We start from the raw sequence: 23,308 nt of genomic DNA, 5'->3' as shown, positions 1-23,308 counted from the left end.
GACTTCTCGGTCTGTGCATTGCCACATGAATTTAAACACTTAGGGGGCGTGTACACCAAAGCATTGAAAACGGCAGGCGGATGCCAACTGTTGGCGCTTGCCAGCTTTTTTTCAGCTGTGCGCTGTGGTTGCTATAATCCTTCTGCTTTGTTTATCAGTCGTTGAACATTGCGCCAATTGGTGACATTGATGAGTTGAGGAAAAACCGCAGTGTGTCGGTGCTCAGCGCGGACAAAACTGGCCGGCAGCTGCCGTTTTTGAAAAACGCGACGCTTCTATTGGAAACAATTGAAAACATATGCCGGCCGCCGGCATAACCCTTTGGGTGCACGCCCCCTTAATGTCGTCTTCTTACAATATCACAATGTGTAGTCGTGGTTCTGGACTATTACCTCTAATGAAGCAACAGCAGAAATATAGGAGGCTACATAAGCATTCATGGTTTTATTCCTTTCTGCCGTCTTCACTCGCACATAGACAATAACACAACAACCTTGCTTCTTACGTAACAACGTCTGATGTGCTTGCTTTTTACGTGGTGTGAGAATGTGAAATAAGTAAAAAGCTATCAAAGCCAAATCGGATCAGAGTGTTCAGAAATAAAAATAGAAATCCGATTTCATGTGTGTTTTTTTGCCGTCTACACCAAATATGATGGATTTTAATGGGATATTTATAAAAACTGGATTTGGACCAGTTGTCATACCTGTCAACATTGAGATTTAAAAATAAGGGTTATTTTCTGAACCCTAACACCCCCCCCCCCCCTTCATTACTATGCAACCGAATGGATGGGTACACTGCAAAAATACTTTCTTACTTATTGTTGTCTTTTCAGGACAAATATCAAACAATTCTTAATCAATACATTTCTTGATGAGCAAAATTACCTAAAAAAAATTCTAGTTTTTAGACAAAAATTATACAATTTAAGTGAATTTGTGCTTAAAACAAGCTAATACAAATCTTGAAATAAACGTACTTTTTTCTTAAACACTGCCCATTGGCAGATTTTTTCGCTAGTGTTAAGCACAAATTCACTTAAATTGATATTGTTGTTAAAAAACTAGACTTATTTTCTCAGGTCATTTTGCTCATCAAGAAAATGCATATTGATTTAATAATTTTTAGATATTTGTACGGAAAACAAGACAAAAATACTTAGTAAGAAAGTCATTTTTGCAGTGATATAAATGCTTGTACACTGCAAAAAATGATTTTAAAGAAAAAATTTGTAGTATTTTTGTCTTGTTTTCGGTAAAAATATCTAAAAATTCTTACATTAAGATGCTTTTTCTTGATTAGCAAAACAACCCTAGAAAAAAAGTCTAGTTTTTAAACCAAAAATATCAAATAAGTGATTTTGTGCATGAAAAAGCAAACAAATCTGCCAATGGGGTAAGCAAAATAATCTTGAAAATTTTTCTTAAACACTAAATTCAAGAAAAAATCAAGAAAAATTTGCTTAGCCCATTGGAAGATTTTTTTTTTGCTGGTTTTATGCACAAAATCACTTAAATTTTATATTTTTGGTCTACAAACTAGACTTATTTTCTCGGTCGTTTTGCTCATCAAGAAAAAGCATCTTAGTTTAAGATTTTTTTTTATATTTTTACTGAAAACAAGATTAAAATTCTAAGATTTTTTTTCTTGAAAATAATTTTTTGCAGTGCAGCCACATGCATTGGCCAGCACATCTAAATTGTTTTGTGTTTGTGTATGCTACGCTGGCGGCCGGAAGTACACGCTAAATGCGTGTGGCGGTTGTAACTGCGCCAGGCTCGTCATCCCCCACTCATCCTCGTAAAGCTTCTTCTTCTTGTTTCATTGGCGGGTGATGTTTGAGTGATATTTTACAGATATACTGCCCTCTGCTTTACCGGAGGTGAATGTGGCAAACATAAAATACAGCCAGTGGATTTAATAGATAAACTAAAAATACAGGAAATGATTTAAACAGGATGATGATGGTGGGAAAGAATGGTAAAATATGGGAGAATCCTGGCAAAAACGGGAGGGTTGACAGATATGCTCATAGTGTGAATTGAATCAACTCACAGTTGATGTCAATGGTTTTGCTGTTAGCATGCTGCTAGGCTAGCAGTGCAGCTCTCTTACAGGCATAAAGGATCACACAAATTTGAGTCATCAATACATTGCAGTATAAAATACACTATATTTAAACTCAAAATGTCTCTGATGTTCAATCCAAGATGGACGACGTTTGTAATGGATCCTAGGGGATTAAATAGACTCCAAAAGATGGCGGTCACCTCTGGGAAAATATTTTATAATTCCTTTAAATGCATTCTCTATGTTGCAAGGTGTTTATTATTATTTTAAATATAAGTGTGTGCTCTTACAGTTCAGTAGTAGAGAGTGGCAGGTGCTCTGGGAACTTGGTAAGACGTAAATTCGAGCAGTCCACTACAGTAGCTTCACAGCGACATTTTGGTGGACACACAGGCTTGCTGTTACAGTCCTTATTCAAGCGCGTGTCCTCCGCACCTGAGGCAAATACACAGAGGCATTTACACACTATTATTCCTGTATGCCAGTGATTAAGATATACAGTTTTTTTGGGGGGAACATGATCTCACGGTAAGTCTTGTTATAGTCACGAAGAATGTGAATAATTTATTTGTGTCCATGACATAAAAATCTGCTTTTTTCGTGCCTCGAGCACGAATGTCTTTTTCATGTCACTCACACAAATTTCCATAAATAGTTTTTCGTGTCCGTGGCACGACTTTCTTTTTCATGTCATGTCATGTATTGTTTTCTCATTTTTTCTTCCTATTTTTAAATCATTGTCACTTGGGGTTGGGGTTAGATTTGGGGTTTTGTTTAGTATGTACTTTTATGTATTGGTTTATACATGTTTTTCTTTCACTTTTAAAACTATTATAGCCTGGAGTTGGGGTTAGAGTTGGGGTTTGGCTTAGGATGTCTGAAATGTAACAGAAAGTCATTTTAACTCCAACCCCAAGTGACAATAGTAAGAAAATATGAAACAAATATAAAAAAACTTAAAATGATACAAAAAAGAAAGTCGTGTCATGGAAACGAAAACTATTTATAGAATTTCGTGACACGAAAAAGACATTCAAAAGCTGAATTATAACACCACTTTCCGTGAGATCAGTCTGTTTTTGTGAGACAACAGTAAGAGGAACTTGACAAAAACAACTCACCTGGAATGTGGTACTGTTCCTTGGCTGCTTTCGTGATGTGTGCAAAAATAAGAAACAAGAAAAATACAGCTGTTATCAAACACGATGATAATATGATTCACCCAAAAAGCCAGCAAAGATGAAGAATGGACAAAAACATGGGTCTCCAAAGTGCTTTCGAGGGGTGGGCGATGTGACCAGAATCTTCTATCACGATAGGATTAATTTTATATCATGATAACGATATGTATCACGGTAGAGTTTTTTATGTTTTAATAAGGTTTTTCCATTATTAAAATCTTGTTTTAAAATTACGTGTACTTAAATATGTGTACAAATGTTACATTTTCGTGACCACACGCACAGGAGCATGACGTGGGCGCAGAACCTCGATAGAGACGATATTCAAAAATCTCTACACTGCAAAAAATGATTTTCAAGAAAACATTCAAGAAAACAACTAAGACTTATCTTTTTTTATCTTATTTTATTTCAATATTGTATGATTGATATCACTATTATTGTATCCATCATCTTTTGTACTATTACTGTTTATGAATATCATGAGGCAGTTTGTTTGGGGTGGGTTGGGAAGGGATTGTAAATGTAAAATATAATCTCTGTACAAATATTAACATTTGTCTTTGAATAATAAAAATATATGTAAAAAGAAAAAACATTCTTAGTATTTTTGTCTTGTTTTCAGTAAAAATATCTCAAAATTCATAAATTAAGATACTTTTTCTTGATGAGCAAAACGACCCAAGAAAATAAGTCTAGTTTTTAGACCAAAAATATCAAGTGACTTTGCGCACTAAACAAGCAAAAAAATCTGCCAAGCAAGAAAAAACATCTTAATTTAAGATTTTTTTTATATTTTTACTGAAAACAAGACAAAAATACTTTTTCTTCAAAATAATTTTTTGCAGTGTAGAGATTTTTTTTTCCTGAAACTTATTTTTTGCAGTGTACCAGTTGACAAATTTCTACCGGTTAATCATGTCTACCGGTTTATCGCCTACACAGCTATCATATTTAGTGGACAAACAGTATGGTTTTACACACTACTCATGTATATTGGCACCATAATACAGGGTTAAACCACCAACATTGGTACTAACCCTGCTTCAGTACAAGGTTTCATAACCCACGGTTAAAAGAAAAAGAAGATAAACTCTCATTGTTTGTGTTTTTTACCTGAACACCGAAACTTCTTGCTTTTAATTTGACTGATGCGTTTGTTGGCGAGACGTCGTGGGCTCGAGCAGCGTGCACCGCTGGTCTCAATCGGGTTGGAGCGCAAAAAATCAGCAAGCCACTTTAAACTGCAGTCACAGACGAATGGATTCTGAGCCAAGTGTCTGCAAAAAACAATAAAATTCATGTCTTGGTTATAGCAAATAGCTTTGTGTATAGTCTAGCAATATGGAAACTAAAAAACATGTCATACAGTGTCTGGATGGATTTCAGTGGAGCAAATGTCCCTTTGGCTAAAGTCTGGATCTTATTGTCATACAGAGACAATAGAGACAGGTTTTCGAGGTCCTGAAAGACGTTTACACGAACGCAGTGGATTTTATTGGCATTTAATAGTCTGAAAGAAAGACAGAGATCGGTCAAAAACACACAGGCGGCCCCAACACTATAATGATGACTGCCTGGCTGGCAGTTTTTAAAGTGCTGCCTTCCCAGACCATTAAGCAATGGCATTAAGACATTTCTCATAGGCGGTAAATGTGCATTGGCTTACAGTGAGTATCAGAGGTGACCGTAGGATAACACATCAAGCATTTCAGTACTTACAGTAATTCTAATGCGCTCAATCCGTCAAAAACACCTCGAGGCAGATCTGTAATCTTATTTCCATAAAGAACCCTGTGAAAAAAACACTATAACATCAGATTTCACAGTGCTGATAAACTGTCTCAATTGTACCAAGTCTGCAGGGCACAGCGCAGATATCATAAGAAATGATTCAGATGTGTGCTTCCACATAAAATTTACATACAAATAAAAAATGCATGAAGTCCGCACAAAGCACATCTGACGAAAAATGACAAAAACACATTGTCAAGTCCTTGCTTTGCGGTTACATTTATGCATTTTGCTACTAGAGAGACTAGAAGTAGTATAAGTGTGTATCGCGAATTATCATTACACCCTTACTAATTTGCATATTCATAGATCCACGTATACTAAATGAGGCATAGAGTTACATTAAAGCTGTTTTTAAGCATGAAGATTTTAAGCAAATAAATTATTGACTACAGCGGGACTTTAACTAACCTACGTAACTACCTGTACACAAAAATAATAAGATTATTAAATGGATAAACAACACATGACAAATACATGCCTCAGTTTATTATTTAGGGTTAAATGTTTTTAAAAACCCACTAACCCTTAGTATCTGCGATAATAACAGCGATGCCTTTGCAATTACCGCTAATAAATATTTGCCCGGCACGCGTGCACATTAATCCTCTGTATTTAACAGAAAAACACACAAACATGGTGAACACCCGCTGAGTTGTAGGAAATGAGTGCATCTTTTCCCGTGAATTCATATATGACATATATGCTAAAGACGACAATCCCTGGAGGCTAGACATACATATTTACACAAACCACACGCTTTTCACATCAGACCCCTGGTGGGATGTTCTCATAACAGATGTTTACAGAGCTCATCTCGCTCGGCTGAAATGCTTGATGCATAATTTAACACAACTAATAACAAGCTCACCATTACAAATGAGACTGAATTATACAGCAATTATATGGCGATAGAAAAGTTGTAAAGGATGTAATAACACCACAATGACATTTGCCTAATGTATGTTGTAGTAGAGCCTTTGGGAGTCTGGGCTCTCGCACAAACGTTACCACACCACTATTAGATTTGTTGTTTTTGCAATGGTATCATGACCATATACAGGTGCTACTTTCCACAATTAAGGAAAATCCCAAATTCAGTATCTCAGAAAATTTGAATATTACTTAAAACCAATACAAAGAAAGGACTTTTTAGAAATCTTGGCCAACTGAAAAGTATGAGCATGTACAGCACTTAATACTAAGAGGCTGTTTATACTTGGCATTAACATGCGTTTTCGTCGATCGGATCACAAGTGGACGACGTTAATGCCAGGTGTAAACGGTGTTCAAAACGTTTTGAGCTCGTCCACTTTCGAACACTTTCAACCACACCCAGAGGTAGTTGAAACCACTTTCGATCGGATCGCTTTGGAGCTGCGGAACGCATATGTGGTTGAATGTGTTCGAACAACCACACGCGACCGCCTTCTCTCCGCCCATTTATCTAATCTGAGGTATTAAACACAAGTTTTACGTCTTTTTTTGACTTCTGACGTGAACATACGGTGAACAGCGTTATTTTTAGCCTTTCATTGATAAAACTAAAGCGGCTGATCTCCGTAGTTTCGTTTTGAAAGCTTGAAAGTTGCGCGATCCTATTTCATCAATTGCGCTGAAAATTCAGAGAAAGCTCCAACATAAAAACATACAAAACTCTGTGCAGCATGTATACTTGCTAAACAAGCAGCGGACTCCGACATGATATTAGTTTGCGTCCATATAAAATCATAATTACTCCCGCTCGGGTTTGAATGACAGCAGAGAGACTCGCCCACCGTCTCACAGACCGCCCCCTCACAGTATTCAGGACAGAAGCGGTCGAAAGTGGACAAAAGAGACGGATTTAAATACCAGGTGTAAACGTAATGTGTCTCTCTCGTCCACTTGTGATCCGATTGATGAAAACACATCTTAATACCAAGTGTAAACAGCCCCTAAGTTGAGGCTCCTTTTGCCTGAATTACTGCAGCAATGCGGCATGGCGTCGATCAGTCTGTGGCACTGCTTAGGTGTTACAACGGTCCAGGTTGCTCTGATAGTGGCCTTTAGCCCTTCTGCTTTGTTGGGTGGGGCATATCGCATCTTCCTCTTCACAAAATCTATGGGGTTATGGTCAGGGAGTTTGCTGGCCAATTAAGAACAGGGATACCATTGTCCTTAAACCAGGTACTGGTAAAGTTAAACTTTGGCACTGTGGGCAGGTGCCAAGTCTTGCTGGAAAATTAAATCTACATCTCCATGAAGTGGGCCAGCAGCAGGAAGCATAAAGGTATAAAACTTCCTGGTATATGGCTGCGTGGACCTTGGACCTCAGTGGACCAACACCAGCAGACCTCACGCAATGTGGATTGTGTGCCCCTCTACTCTTCCTCCAGACTCTGGGACCCTGATTTCAAACGAAATGCAAAACTTACTTTCATCAGAGAACATTACTTTGGACCACTCAGCAGCAGTACAGAAGTGAGACACTTCTGACGCTCTCTGTTGTTCAAGAATGGCTTGACAGAAAAGGAATGCGACAGCTGAAACCCAGGTCTTGCATCCAGCTGTGCATAGTGGGACTCCAGCTGCAGTCCACTCTTTCTGAATCTCCCCCACATTTTGGTTTGTTTCACAATCCTCTCCAAGTGCTTGTACACTTTTTTCTACCACATCTTTTCCTCCCCTTCGCCTCTCTATTAATGTGCTTGGACACAGAGCTCTGTGAACAGCCAGCCTCTTTTGCAAAGACCTTTTGTGTCTTGCCCTACTTGGGCAAGGTGTCTATGTCACGTCAGCCGTCTTCCCCATGATTGTGTAGCCTACAGAACTAGATTGAGAGACCATTTAAAGGCCTTTGCAGGTGTTTTGAGTTAATTTGCAGATTATAGTGTGGCACCAGGTGTCTTCAATATTGAACTTTTCACAGTATTCTAATTTTTTGAGATACTGAATTTGGGATTTTCCTTAGTTGTCATTTATAATCATAAAAATTTAAAGAAATAAACATTTAAAATATATCAGTCTGTGTGTAATGAATAAATATAAATATGCACTTTTAAATATAAGTCAACTTTTTGATGATATTCTAATTATATGACTAGCACCTGTATAATTATTTCTCTTAATATGTCTCTAGATAAGAACACAACAAGAAAATACAGGAAATTGGTATGCTGTGTTAAAAAAAAAGATTATACACTGAAATGTCAAGTATTTAATGTGACCGCCTTTTACACTTGAGCAATAGCAGGAATATGCAGGCTTGCTTAAACCTTAATGAAATGAAATCCTCATTTTAATCGAATTACTCCAGGACTTTTTTTGTGTATATACCGGAAATATAAAATATATATAAAATCTCTCCGCATGGCTTCTATTGCACATGGACAAATGCATCATGCTTTGTATTTTCTGCCCCTGACTGTGCCACACTAAAAAATCCATGGACATGAAAATTGCATTTTCGCTGTGAAAAAATAAGTGCATTTATTTACTCCAAATGCAATCTCTTCATCGGTGGAAATCACTTCTTATAGACATTCCAAGTAATGTACCTCGCTGCTATACTGACGTACATTAATATTTTCGAGCGCACCTAACGGCAGAAATCGTTTTAGTTTGTGATGTTTGTGAGCTTAGAGAGGTCCATCTGCAGCTTTTTTTATGTTGTTGCAATTTCATAACCCCTCGATTTTTGAAACAAGATTGAAACACAGATTGGGTTGCTTACAGCTCGGCATCCTCTTTCTCTCTACAATATAGCTTTGGATTTTCATGTACTCTCTGGTACAGTGTAGTATTTACAGATCATGCGGTTCTCTTGCTCAAGGTTTTTGTTGGACATCGGAGGCATTAGTGATCTGTATATCTTCTTGACAGTAAGACCTCTCCCTTCCAGACCTCACATGTAGGGCAATGTTAGTTCATGCACCCATGCATTGGGGTATCTTTTGGTCAGATCTTTAGGAATTTGCCGGGACAGCCGCATCTGGACCAAACTCACAGTGGTTTGAAATTTTCTTCGTGAAAATAAGACTCAGATGAAGACTCGGACAAGTACCTTTGAAACGCAAGCCTTAAAGGGATAGTTAACCCAAAAATGATAATTCTGTCATCATTTACTCACGCTCATGTTTTTACAAACCTGTATTCATTTCCGTGTTTTGATGAACACAAATGAAGATATTCCGAGGAATGTTTGTAACCAAACCGATCAGAAGCCCCATTGACTTCCATAGTATTCTTTATTCCTACTATGGATGTTATACTAATATACATATACATACACATATACATATATACATACATACATATATATATATATATACATATACATACATATACATATATATACATATACATATATATACATATACATATATATATATATATATATATATATATATATATATATATATATATATATATATATACATACATATACATATATATATATATATATATACATACATATACATACATACATATACATACTGTACATATATATACATATACATATATATATACATATACATATATACATACATATACATATATACATACATATACATACATATACATATACATATATATATATATATATATATATATATATATATATATATATACATATATATACATATATATATACAAATTTTAACATTTTCTTTCATTTAAATGCACAAAATAGACACACAACAAAGACGAACACAGTGAATGAAGTATTCATACTTACAGTGAGTTGAGTGAGCGCAAACCTTGAAACGCATCAGGGGCAATTTCAGATATTTGGTTATTACTCAAATCACTATGGAGCAAAAACAGAGATGCATTACCCTTCATAAACATGCAATCGTCATTTATTTGGAAAAAATCATAGATCATAGAGCTCAAGAACAACAGAAGATTGTTACTAAAATCTTTTCATGTTTTAAGTAAATGCTGCATTTGTAATGATTCTTTTATGTTTAGAGTTTGTTTAGACCGCCGTACACTTACATTCTACGCAGTCTCTTGTAGGGGGCAAACGCTCCTGGAGGAACAGATTTAATACCATTCTGCTCTAATCGTCTACAACAGAGAAAAACAGAGATGTTGTTAGGATACAAACACTGGTGTAAACAACAAAACCAGGGGACATCTCCAGATTTTATCCCAGACATCTTTGCTAAACTTGGGGTCAGTAGTGATTTTCAATTAAGAACATCTTTTAACATTATTATACATAATATAAAGAAATCTCACTCATTAGCCTTAGATAATTATGTAGCTTGTTGTTTTTCATTTCCCCTCTATTATTTCATATCTAAAATAACTCCTAAATCTGCTTTAAAGTGCAATATACCCTCTATAGTAGGGGTTTTCAAACTGGGGTCTGGGGACCCCCAGGGAGCCTCCAAGAAGTTCTAGGGGGTCCCCAGAAAATTAGTAAAATTTAGCTTTTAGGTGTTTATCTCTTGTTTTTTGTTACATACGTTTCAGAATGTACTTCTTATTACTGTCGCCTTTTTTCCACATATTTGGGTGCTGCTAAAAAGATGTATTGTCAAATTTACAGCATATTGTAAGGTAGGGGGTCCCTCACAAAAGGTTCATTATATTTGAGGGGCCCTTGGCGTTTGAAAACACCTGCTCTGTAGTACAATATCTTACACTGAAGGTTAAGCATAACAATATAAATAATCCCAAACGAGGCATAAGGGTCTTATTTATACTGTAGACACACACAATATACAAAGTAATTGTAAACTGAATAGAAAGTGCGTCACCATGGATGTCTTAATAATATTATTGTAGCCACCAGTCACAACATCCACCAGGCATTTTTAATGGGACACACGATTAATCGTTACAGCCTTAATTTATAACATATTCTGCATTTTATATTACAATGTATTTTTATAGATTTCATGGTTTTATGATTTTTATATTTTTTAATATTCTATTATTGTAACTTAAAGGATTAGTCCATTTTCTTAAAAAAAAAATCCAGATAGTTTACTCCCCACCATGTCATCCAAAATGTTGATGTCTTTCTTTGTTCAGTCGAGAGGAAATTATGTTTTTTGAGGAAAACATTCCAGGATTTTTCTCATTTTAATGGACTTTAATAGAACCCAACACTTAACACTTAACTCAACACGTAACAGTTTTTTTTCAACAGAGTTTCAAAGGAGTCCAAACGATCTCAAACGAGGCATAAGGGTCTTATCCTATTTTTGGCAACAAAAATAAAAAATATGCACTTTAAACCCACAACTTCTCGTCTTCCTCTGATCCTGTGACGCGCCAGTGTGACCTCACGCAATACGTCATCACGTCAAGAGGTCACAGAGAACGAACGAGAAACTACGCCCCAGTGTTTACAAGTGTGGAAAAAGAGGACCGTTCCGACGTTGTTGTATGTGGAATGATACTAATTAATGTCTTTGTGTCAGTTTATTGTTTAAAATGGTCCGCAAATGTGCGTTTCATATATGTAACACGTGACCTTTCTATGTCACTACGCATTTACGTTAGGTCGCACTGCCGCTTTTCAGGACCGGAGATAGACGTGAAGTTGTGGTTTAAAAGTTCATTTTTTTATTTTTTCGGATAAAAATGACAATCGTTTCGCTAGATAAGACCCTTATGCTTCGTTTGGGATTGTTTAGAGTCCTTTGAAACTCCGTTGAAAAAACTGTTAAGTGTTGAGTTAAGTATTAAATGTTGGGCTCTATTAAAGTCCATTAAAATGAGAAAATCCTGGAATGTTTTCCTCAAAAAACATAATTTCTTCTCGACTGAACAAAGAAAGACATCAACATTTTTGATGACATGGTGGTGAGTAAATTATCTGAATTTTTTTTAAGAAAATGGACTAATACTTCAAATTGAAATTATATACACTAAATATCTGATCCCAGTAACCTCCAATAATCTTAAATATTTGTAATTATCAAATCACTCACATTTCAGTCATGCTTTCTGGCATATTGGCAGGAATGGCCGTGAGACCTTTTCCTCTACAGTCCACAATATTGTTACTGCAGGTGCACATGGGCGGACAAGAACCAGATGCCAGGCTACATGGCTGGGGACTTGAATCCAAAATACCTAGGAAAAACAAAACAACATTATATAGGTTAATTACAAGGGGCGGTTTACCGGACAGGGTTTAGATTAATCCAAGAATAGGCCTTAGTTATCTTAGGACATTTAAGTAGTTTTCACAAACATACCTTACAAAAACATTAATAGTGGGCATCTTAAGACAAAACTAAGGCAGTGATATGTTTTAAGATATGTGAGTGTAAGCTGTTTTCAATTAAGACAGCTCAAACATGCATTTTAGTCTAGGACTAGACTTGCGGTATGGTTGATGTCAGTCAATTTTTGTTGCATGGTGAGATTGTACAATCATCTCACAACAAAAATTTAACCCATTACATAATCTGTGCACTCTTGGACCCCAAAAACAATTCAACCACTGATTTTCCAAAGGCTTTATGGTTGTTATTATTAACAATAATATTGGCAGCACAGCAATGATGTAATACCAAAGTTGCCAATGCCTCTGGGCAGTAATTTCAGTCATGCCAAATTTTTCGAGGTCATTTCAGCTATTGCGCATAGGTTGGCCACTCTGTACAGAGCCCCTCCCCAGTCTTTATTGATTGATGATTGGTTCTTTTAACTGGAAGGCGGGACATCTGTCTCCAGAGCGCCATATTAAGTGTTGTATTTTCCCCTATTCATATAGGAGTGCTTAATCTTGTTATATACAATATCTTTGGTAATACAATATGGTGGTATTATTATAATAAGATCCCCTTTTGACATCATAAGGGGAGCCATATTTCAATTACCTATTTTTCACAGAGAATGGTTTACCAAAATTAAGTTACTGGGTTGATCTTTTTCACATTTTCTAGGTTGATAGAAGCACTTAGGACCCAATTGTAGCACTTAAACAGGAAGTCAGATTTTCATGGTATATCCCCTTTAAATTTTTTACTCTATGTATACAAACTGTTTCATTTTCATTGTATTTATGTGATGAGCTATAACAGAAAGACATAAGTACTGTACAGTGTGATGGTCAAGGGGGATTAGTGTAATTGAGGGGGACTAAATCTTGTAAGCTCAGATTTACCAGCGCACGTGAACTCTTTCTTTTGTAATTCAGCGAGGTTGAGGCCATGTAGGTTGGATGGAGAACTGCATTGGGTGTACAGACCCAGCGCTGGTCTCTGTCTGAGCCATTGAGACAGCCAGGACAAATGACAATCACATCGCAGACTGTTAGAGTGCAGACGGCTAGAAGAAAAAGAGAAATTGTTCAAAATTTGTATTGATATATAACTTCATAACACTTCATTTCATACCACAGACAAACATTATGGGTTAGGAATTTGCCGTGCAGCATCTTTTTTATGTACAGTCTTTGGCACTACATCAATTTATTTGGTAGGTAGCCATATAATAAGCAGGATAATATCCAGTCATCCTTATTGCAAAATAAACCTCTTCAGGATGATACAAAATGATTGAGATGATGGTCTGACTGTACATTGTCGCTTACATGTTGCTGAGCAAATACATTACGTAAAATAGCTTGTGTGAGAGACATAGAGAGTGAATAAATCAAGGCTATTCATATCAACCAAATGAAATTCATGATTATGAGAGAAAATAAGGTTGAAATAGAGATCTTGACTCACAATGTACGTAATTTGGGCATGTGATTGAAGCTGGAGATAGGGATGGTGCTGATATTGTTGTTGTTCAGTGTGCTGTGGAGGTTAATAAGAGACAAAGAGAGATTATAAAGAATATATAATATAATCAGCTATAACAATAACAAACATTTGTATCAATAAAGCCATTTAAGTCGTTTCTTCTCTTTAAAGGGATAGTTCACCCAAAAATGAAAATAATGTCATTAATGACTCTTCGGAACACAGTTTAAGATGTTTTAGATTTAGCCCGAGAGCTTGTTGACCCTTCATGGAAAATCTATGCACGGTATACATGTCCAGAAAGGTAACAAAAACATCATCAAAGTAGTCCATGTGACATCAGTGGGTCAGTTAGAATGTGTTGAAGCAATCGGAAAAACATTTTGGTCCAAAAATAACAGAAATTACGACTTTATTTAGTATTGTATTCTCTTCCATGTCTGTTGTGAACCGCATGCGCGAGACTAAAGTCACGTGACAGCAGTGACGTGGATGACGTATGACGTGGCTGACGTGTTATGTGGTGCGCCCCAGATGTTTTTTTTTTGTGCGCCCGAGCTTCGTTTACAGTCTGAGGGAGACTTTGGAAAAAACCTTCACAAACATGTCTGAGGATAACATGTCAGCTGTGTCACTGCTGTCACATGACTTCATGCGGTTCACAACAGTTGAGGAAGAGAAGACAATGCTGAATAAAGTCGCAATTTTTTGTAATTTTTGGACCAAAATGTACTTTTGATGCTTCAACACATTCTAACTGATCCACTGATGTCACATGGACTACTTTTATGATGTTTTTATTACCTTTCTGGACATGGACAGTATACTGTACCTAGATTTTCAATGAAGGGTCAACAAGCTCTCGTACTTAATATAAAACATCTTAAACTGTGTTTTGAAGATGAACGGAGGTCTTAAGAGTTTGGAACGACATGAGGGTGACACATTAATTACATTATTTTCATTTTTGGGTGAACTATCCCTTTAAAGACCCCACGAAATACACTATATTGCCAAAAGTTTTTTTGACACCTGCCTTTATATGCACATGAACCTCAATGAGATCCCATTCCTAATTTATAAGGTTTAGCTGACAGGGTCGAAAGTAACAATGTGCTATGTGTGAAATTATACAGTCGCTTTACATTTGTTCAAAATTCCATCTGGTATTGATAGACCCAACTTGTGAGTTATTGACCACAGCGAACATAAATCTCATTATCTTTTTTTCTGAAAACAATTTTACTCTCCCCCTGCTCTCCCCACTTTACGAAAAAAAAATTAGTTGACAAAACATAATTTTTAAGTGTTATCAATTAAAGTAATTTGATTAAATAGATGCAACTTTCACTTTTTACAGTGTAGAGAGCATTTGATTGGATAAGCTTTGGATCTGCCCATGAGTGCAAAATGAGCCATCGGTATTTTTCACTTTGTAAGTGAGAGGCTGACATGCTAATTCGTTTCGTCATCCCTGCTGCCCTCTATTGAGATTTACAGACATGAACCTTAAGCCATAAAACATCACTTTGGATGTCATGGGTCTTTAACAGAGAAAGTCTCATACATACAGGACCTCCAAAACTCTCATGGCACGAAATGCTCCATCCTCAATGCAGCTGATGTGGTTCTTGTCCAGCTGTCTGAAATGATCAAAGACACATTTATAAAAAGATAGGCCTAACACGACACTTAGTTTACTTATATGTGTGTGCATTTTATACAACTCACAAGTTCTTGATGTCTGTAGCACCTCGAAACGCTCTCCTTGGTATGACCTGTATAAAGTTTTCACTTAAGTCCCTAAAAAAAGAGATTTGAAAAAAATCTTAATTAACAAAAAAGCACATATTTATTAATTCAAATAAAACGAAGCTATTAGAAAACACATCAAAAACTACATTTATAGTATTAAAGGATTTAATATTGTTTTTTTTTCCGTTTATGTGTGTATATATACAAGAGACGTCTAGAAGCTGTGATTACCAACAAAGGCTTTTCTACAAAGTATTAAATAAAGTATGTTCAATACTTATTCCCTGTGTCATTTCTCTTTATTTATTATGACTCAACTTGTATACTTAAATGTTATAATATCTTTGTAAGATTTCAATATGTGGCTTGATGGCTACATCTGGTGGAAATGTTAGACTTAGAAATCCCCTTACTGATAAAAATGCTGATGTGTCGAATACTTATTTTACCCGCTGTATATATACACATACTGTATATACATATGCATACATATACATCTCCTTCCCCTTTAAAATTAACACAATTTTGTGATAATGTTGTGCTATATAAATACATTTACTTGAGTTGGATTTTATAGGTATACTCTTGGTTATATTGGACAGAACACACCACAGGGTTAAGATTGAGCCAATACTGGGCTGTTTTAACCCAACTGCTGAGTTATTATAACTCATGGTTGCATAACAACAACCCAACATTGGCTCAATTTTAACCCAGCATGTGTTCTGTCCAATATTTACCCATTATGGATTAAAATAACCCAGCCATTTTTAGAGGGGATTTCTCAGAAATTCCTCTTTTATGGAACTAAAGAGTTAAAGTTCACAGTTATAATTATTTTTAATTATAAACGTTGTCTCATACTGAATATTTAACCAAAATTCAATTGGAGAAAATTTTTAAAATGTAAAGCTTGAATGCACTGTAGGGCACTTTGGATAACGGATCTCCGCATTTTTCCGTGGCCCTGCTACGGACTGTCTTTTTCCGTGGCATTCTCACGGATTGGTTACTCAACTGTTTTGTCCTATTTTCTTACCATTTTCGCTTCGGTTTAGGGTTAGATTTACATGAAATGACATCCCTACACAAACCCAACTCTAACCCCAACGCCAGGCGACAATTGTTTAAGGTTTAGAAAATATAAAAGAATAAATCAGAAAAAATAGTATAAACCAATAGTTAAAGTGACTAACGCAAACACCAAATCTAACCCTAAACCGAAGCGACAATGGTTGAGTAACCAATCCGTGAGAATGCCACGGAAAAAGACAGTCCGTAGCAGGGCCACGGAAAAATGCGGAGATCCGTGAGAATACCACGGAAAAATGAGCACAAGATTCCGTGACTATCCTACGGAACTTTGTGAGATCATGATAAATACCATGCAAATACATACACAATAGAGTGAGTAAACAATCTCATGACCATTTAATGAAGTTTCTTTTATACATATTGCATATCTGTTCTGTCCTGTATCAGAAGGAAACTGGCATTCGGTGAAAAAGCATTTAGATTTCTAAATGTCATCTCATCTCCTTTCTCTCCATCTGAAAACCATTGGTGACCTTTTCCTAAAGCAGATGTTTTTTGGTTCAGTTAAATCTTGCTGTAAAGTCCCTCCACAATTGGTTCAAGCCAGTCAGTGTTTGATAAAAGCCTGTCCTGAACCGTTCAGGATGTTCTGCTCACAGTTGGGTTTATTTTGCTTTGATTAAAGCTTGAATAAAGGGTACAGAGCAGTAAAAAGTTAAAAGCAGTTGCTAAGGAGGGATTTCATTAAGAATGAATGGCGCCCACTGATAGCGTGGTTTATTTAAACGTCTTGTTTTAATGCCGGATTCACTAAAGGTATGCAAATCAGGAAACGTGCCCCAAAAATTGCATTGCAATGCAATATCCACAGGACAATTCCCTTGTGTCATTTATACACATATGCACAAAGGGTTTGTGATGACATACTGCATTTTTCATCATTGCACACAGTGGGGTCTCCAGGTTGCATACGTTCATTTGCAATGTGTTTTATTGCTTTAAGGATACTGTGACTGTGACCTTCAAACATACGACACTTGTACAGTATGTCTGCTGCTGTGATTCTAATTGAGGTCAAGCCACTGAATCCACACAATGAACCAGACACACAAGAAAGCTGAAATCCATTATGAAAGTCTCAGCAATTGTACAACAATGAAATGTCAGAGGGGAAGTCTAAGCAATATCACAGAATTTTACATTTTGAAAAGATCTGCGTTTTGTGAAAAATCACAAAATATCCAGGTTTTAATTAAACCCATTTGTCACTCATGTAAATGTAAGCAATAATTTCTGCTCATGAAAGCAGACACAACCAAACCAATTTCATTGCCTATTGATCACATAAAGAATACATTACTGCTGGGATTAGTAATTACTGTAGAAAATTGCGTTTCAGCTTTTGGGACATAATGTTGACTTCATTGTCGATTCCTTCTGGAAATGTGTTCACTATCCATTAACTCATCTTTACACTCTGAGGCTATTTTGGGGATTTCCGCCTGGATTTGGCCTACCCAATTTCAAAAGCTTCCCATACCCACATGCAGAGGTTTACATACAAAAGTTTGGTATCATTTTACAGGAAACCCATTGAAATTTGATAAAACACTGTTGAAAGTGCTACACATGGTTGTATGTGTTGTTAGTCCTTTAATAAACACAAAAATTAAAAGGCGCTTTTTGATTTTTTTTTTTTTAAGTCTGTATTTAAAAGTGTATAACTCTGGCCCTGAGTGGAAACGAAACCTGCAGGCAGTTTTATTTGATTCCAGAAATTGTCAGCTTACAGAGGAAAAATTAATTTTTTCTCTATCATAATCTATGCAAACGTTATTTTACTCCAACTGAAGGGAGGAATAATATCCTTTTTGTATTTAATTTCCGCCTAAAAATATTTGAAGTGCTCCCATCACCACATACAGTGGAATAAATGCAATATCTTTATATCATTTTGCAGAAATCCCTTTGAAGTTACATGAAAAGCTGCTGTTTGTGACAAATATTGTTATTTAGGGTGTTTTTCATATGATGAAACACCAAATTTTCTTTTTTTTTATGTTGCAAACACTGTCTTTGATAGTGTATAACTCTGGTTCTGTGTGCTCTAGCAGACTGCAGACAGTTCTGGTTGTTAGCAGCAGCAGACAGTAAACACCCAAAAAAAGAATGAACTCTTTAGCATGTCGCATTCAAAAGTTATTCTTATTTTACTGAAGGGTGTGAAAATACATTTTTCATATACAAATACTTTTTTTGTTTTGCACATATAATAAATAGCAAGGGATTATTAATACACACAACCAAAGAAAATGCTGTGAATGGACTCATTGTTTAGAGTAGGACCTAAGATAAAAGATGGTGTAGCATTTGTGGCTATCTGTGCTATCTGAGGCAGTTCACGCTCAAGTTTCACATACGTTTACAAAATACATTTTGTATTCATTCAACGATTGTTGGATATGTGATAATAATAGAACAAAAATAACGATGTGCCGTTAGTACTGAGAGTGAGAGCTTTCATTTGATATAAGACTTGCCCATGTTTGTCATACTTGAAAAATATGAAATTATGTGAATATTAAATGATATAAAAAATATGGGGAGGGTGATAGTGTAAATTAAGTGTAAATAACTTTCTTACAGTAAAATATATCTCAAAGTGATGCAGAAAGTAGAGATTCTAAGCTTTCAAACAGTATTTCATATGTGGTACTGGGTCCATGACAGATCATTAAAAATTAAAGGAGTATTTTATATTAAGTCATAATAATTAATTTTGGACCCGGTACAGGGTCCACTACGGAGCCCCTAAGGGGACATGGAGCAAAAATTAAATAAAGTTTAGTTTCATGTGCTCACGTGAAACTTTCATGTGCTCACACGTGAGCACATGAAACTAAACTTACATTTTTTTTACTCCAATGTTACCTTAGGGGCTCGGTAGTCCACAGAGTTAAATTGGTTAAAATAAGATAATATAAAATAATACAGTCTGTGGAAATATGAAGGATTACAAATAAGATCTCTCATTAGAATATTAGAATATGATCAAATAGAGAGCAAATAAAAATTATAGATTCAAAACTCTCTCTGTTTTCTTATGTTTAGGTTCAGTAATTTAATTTTAATGGCAATGAAAACGTTATTGGTAAGTACCTGAAATGTTTTACAAATGTCACTTTAGTCATTTCATTAGCATTTAACAAATTTGACTGTCTTTGACTGCAAAACCCTCTAAGTTAGGGAGGCACCGATACCACTTTTTTTGGAATACGAGTACGAGTTCTTGCATTTCAGTACTTGCCGATACCGATACTGAGTACTTAATAAAAAACATGATTTAAATTTACAGGTAACAGCTTTAGTCATATAATTTAACAAAACAACAAGGGACTAGTTTTCCAGTTTGTTGTAAACTCTGCCTCTTTGGACAACACAAGAGGCATTAACCCCTTACACGCCGCTCAAACATAAACATTTCTCAGACCGTGGTATCGATCCCTGGTATCGGGGGACTTTAACAAGTACGACTACTTTAGAAAATGTGGTATCGAGGCCGATACCCGATACCAGTAACGGTATCGGTGCATCCCTACTCTAAGTGCTTTTTTGGCAAAAAATCCACTTCTTTGGACAAGACATGGTAAACAATTACAAAATCACTAAAGATGCAGCTGGAAACATTGCAAATGATAAAAATCAAAGTGTAAAAATAAGGAAACTGAACCAGACATTAGGTGGCGCTGCGATCCATGTGACTGCCAAATATGGGTTGTATTCAGGTCCAGATTCACAGGGGACATGAGTTTGAATGTATTGCATGTATTCTTGGCTAATTCTTATAAAGTAATACGACCACATTTGTATAGTTTGTGTATAGTGTATAGTTTAGTGACGTTCGGGTAAGGGGCGGGGTGTCATTATTGGTTTTTTTTCCTAACAATCGTACGTTTTTGTACAATTCACTTCATACGCAAATAATATGAATTATCCAACTTGTAAAATATGTACTAATAAGTACGTAAATTCCCCTGAGAACAGGCTGGACTTTCACTCAAGTCTTCTGCTTATCCATAAATGAAATTCAGAATATGTCTTCTATAGGTTGAAGTTAAAGTGTGACATGTTTGTCAAGTATGGTAACCCATACTTAGAAAGTGACCTCTGGGTTTGGTTAAACACAGGCAATCAGATTGCATTAAACACAGGCTGACGCAATCAGATCGCCTTATGTAAATAACCTAGGGGCAGAGCTAGCCAATAACATTTATTGAAGACCGGAGCATGCCAGCAACGTAATTGGCTGGTTCGCACTAGGTTATTTGCATAAGACAATCTGATTGGCTGACGCACGCGTTGGCACTCAAAAAGTTGAGAAATGTTCAATTTCTGCCGCAAGCAACGGCAGTGATGCGACGTTGACAGGTCCACAATTCAGTTCGGCAAGAAGCGTTAACGCTTAAGGGCGATTTATAGTCGTGCGTAGGTGCTACGCCGTAGCTACGGCGTAGGCTATCCGTAGCCTGTGCGTAGCTCTGCGTAGCCTGACGCGCACCTCACAAAATTCCTAACAGCGCGTCGGCTCTACGCGGACCGCAAGCTCTGTGATTGGTCCACCAGAACCCCTCCCGTCAGGTAAAAAAACTGCGTCATAGGTATTTCCGGTTGAGACGGTAAAAACATAGATGAGCCAAGTTGAGGAGTGATTTAACTCAAACTGCAACATAAGTCGCTGTTTATTTACTTCCATCATTGCTGGTCTTCTCAAATTATACACAACAAGTTGCTATTTCTTCTTCGTTTGTGGGTTAACTTGCTTAGCTTCTTCTTCTCTGACGACTTCTGCTGCTACTGTGGTTACACGCGTGATTACTGCCAACCAGCGGTTTCGCGTGTGTTTGCACGTCGACGCGGACGGCGACGCACAAGTATAAATGAAAACCGACGCGGAACCTAAAGGGCGATTTATAGTCGTGCGTAGGTGCTACGCCGTAGCTACGGCGTAGGCTATCCGTAGCCTGTGCGTAGCTCTGCGTAGCCTGACGCGCACCTCACAAAATTCCTAACAGCGCGTCGGACCTACGCGGACCGCAAGCTCTGTGATTGGTCCACCAGAACCCCTCCCGTCAGGTAAAAAAACTGCGTCATAGGTATTTCCGGTTGAGACGGTGAAAACAAAGATGAGCCAAGTTGAGGAGTGATTTAACTCAAACTGCAACATAAGTCGCTGTTTATTTACTTCCATCATTGCTGGTCTTCTCAAATTATACACAACAAGTTGCTATTTTTTCTTCGTTTGTGGGTTAACTTGCTTAGCTTCTTCTTCTGTGACGACTTCTGCTGCTACTGTGGTTACACGCGTGATTACTGCCAACCAGCGGTTTCGCGTGTCTTTGCACGTCGACGCGGACGGCGACGCACAAGTATAAATGAAAACCGACGCGGAACCTACGCCGTCGCTGCTACGCCGTAGGACCTACGCACGACTATAAATCGCCCTTACGCCGTCGCTGCTACGCCGTAGGACCTACGCACGACTATAAATCGCCCTTTATGCCCCGTCTGAATGTACCGTAAGACTTGAACCTGAAACCTTTGGGTTACAACTGTGCTCTAGCTTCCCATGTTATAAAATCTATAAATTCAAACATTAATCTTTTTATAGCTCTTTGCTATTGCAGATGTAAACTACAGTCTAATATTTGAATATAAAATGATATTTAAACTGTACAGTATTTTCAGAGGGAGAACAAAACCAGCGGGAGGTGACATTGGTGGGGTTTCATTATTGTTTTTTTATGATAATCGTACAGACTCTTGTGAGATTAGGAAAAAGTTCATTGCTACGATTATCATAAAAAAAACATTAATGAAACCCCACCACTAACCCCAACGTCACAGGGGTCAAGGAAAATCCTACAAAATTGTACAAATATGGTCGTACGAATTAGCCAAATACGCAAGAAATGCCACGGGATAGCGTTGACAAAACTCAAGTATGAGGTTTTAAATTGGTCAATGGATGCCATGTTGTCTTAAAGGTTCTGACTTCTGGTTGCATGAAAGCATCACTTTGGCAAACCCTTGCCTTTTTTTCTTTACAGCCTTGCAATGCACAAATGAAATGGTCCTGTAGCTCAATTGTTAAAGCGATGAATTTGCAGATTCACTATTGAGTACACAACTAATGTAGTAGGTGCTCCAATGCAACCAATTCTTTATCAATTTATTTTATTTGCTGTATCAAAACACATCCATCCTTATACACATTCAGTGAAAATCTAACACAACCTCTCTCTCTCTCTAAACCCTGGGAAGAGAAAAGCCTCCAATACATTGAATCTGGGGTTGCCCTGGTAACCTCTTTATTCAGAGATGTTTGCAGAGAGATGCTCAGTTTGCGTTTGCAGTCGTCCTAACCAGGGTTAGCAAGAGGGGAAGGCAAACATACTGAAACTAAGAGTGCTCAACCTCGACAAATATTACACTTCAAAACGCTTATTTGAAAACTCTTGAAAAGGGACGAGAAGGAAAAGACAATAGGAGCAAGAGTGGGAAGGAACGGGCAACAAATTCTGGGAACTGAGAGACTGAGTAGTAACTCTGGTTTCCTTTTGTTAGTCGTCCTCTTTCTAACATTTGTCTTTCTGAGCTTGACGTGCTGTTTACAAAGAGATATTAAATGTTAGCGAAGGCAAAGAGACACATTCGTCAAAGTATAAAGACGGCAAAGAAACAGTGATAAAATGACTGAAGTGAATA

General features: G+C 36.9%; 1 protein-coding gene across 1 annotated transcript in view; it reads right to left on the bottom strand.

The window, feature by feature from the left end:
* Window positions 1–23,308, bottom strand: part of slit1b (slit homolog 1b (Drosophila)) — a 69,824-nt gene that overhangs the window by 22,058 nt on the left and 24,458 nt on the right. The window contains exons 5-16 of the mRNA XM_065259414.2: window positions 15,485–15,556; window positions 15,325–15,396; window positions 13,736–13,807; window positions 13,168–13,331; window positions 11,984–12,128; window positions 10,032–10,103; window positions 9,769–9,840; window positions 4,977–5,048; window positions 4,624–4,767; window positions 4,371–4,534; window positions 3,195–3,218; window positions 2,364–2,508 (exon numbers count right to left, since the gene is read on the bottom strand). Of these exons, the coding sequence (XP_065115486.1) occupies window positions 2,364–2,508; window positions 3,195–3,218; window positions 4,371–4,534; window positions 4,624–4,767; window positions 4,977–5,048; window positions 9,769–9,840; window positions 10,032–10,103; window positions 11,984–12,128; window positions 13,168–13,331; window positions 13,736–13,807; window positions 15,325–15,396; window positions 15,485–15,556 (1,218 nt within the window). The remainder of the gene's footprint in view (window positions 1–2,363; window positions 2,509–3,194; window positions 3,219–4,370; window positions 4,535–4,623; window positions 4,768–4,976; window positions 5,049–9,768; window positions 9,841–10,031; window positions 10,104–11,983; window positions 12,129–13,167; window positions 13,332–13,735; window positions 13,808–15,324; window positions 15,397–15,484; window positions 15,557–23,308) is intronic.

This window comes from Paramisgurnus dabryanus, chromosome 24 (genome assembly GCF_030506205.2).
Source record: "Paramisgurnus dabryanus chromosome 24, PD_genome_1.1, whole genome shotgun sequence".
NCBI classification, from domain to species: Eukaryota; Metazoa; Chordata; class Actinopteri; order Cypriniformes; family Cobitidae; genus Paramisgurnus; species Paramisgurnus dabryanus.
Note: the sequence above shows the minus strand (reverse complement) of the source record. Positions and strands in the feature narration are given on the sequence as shown.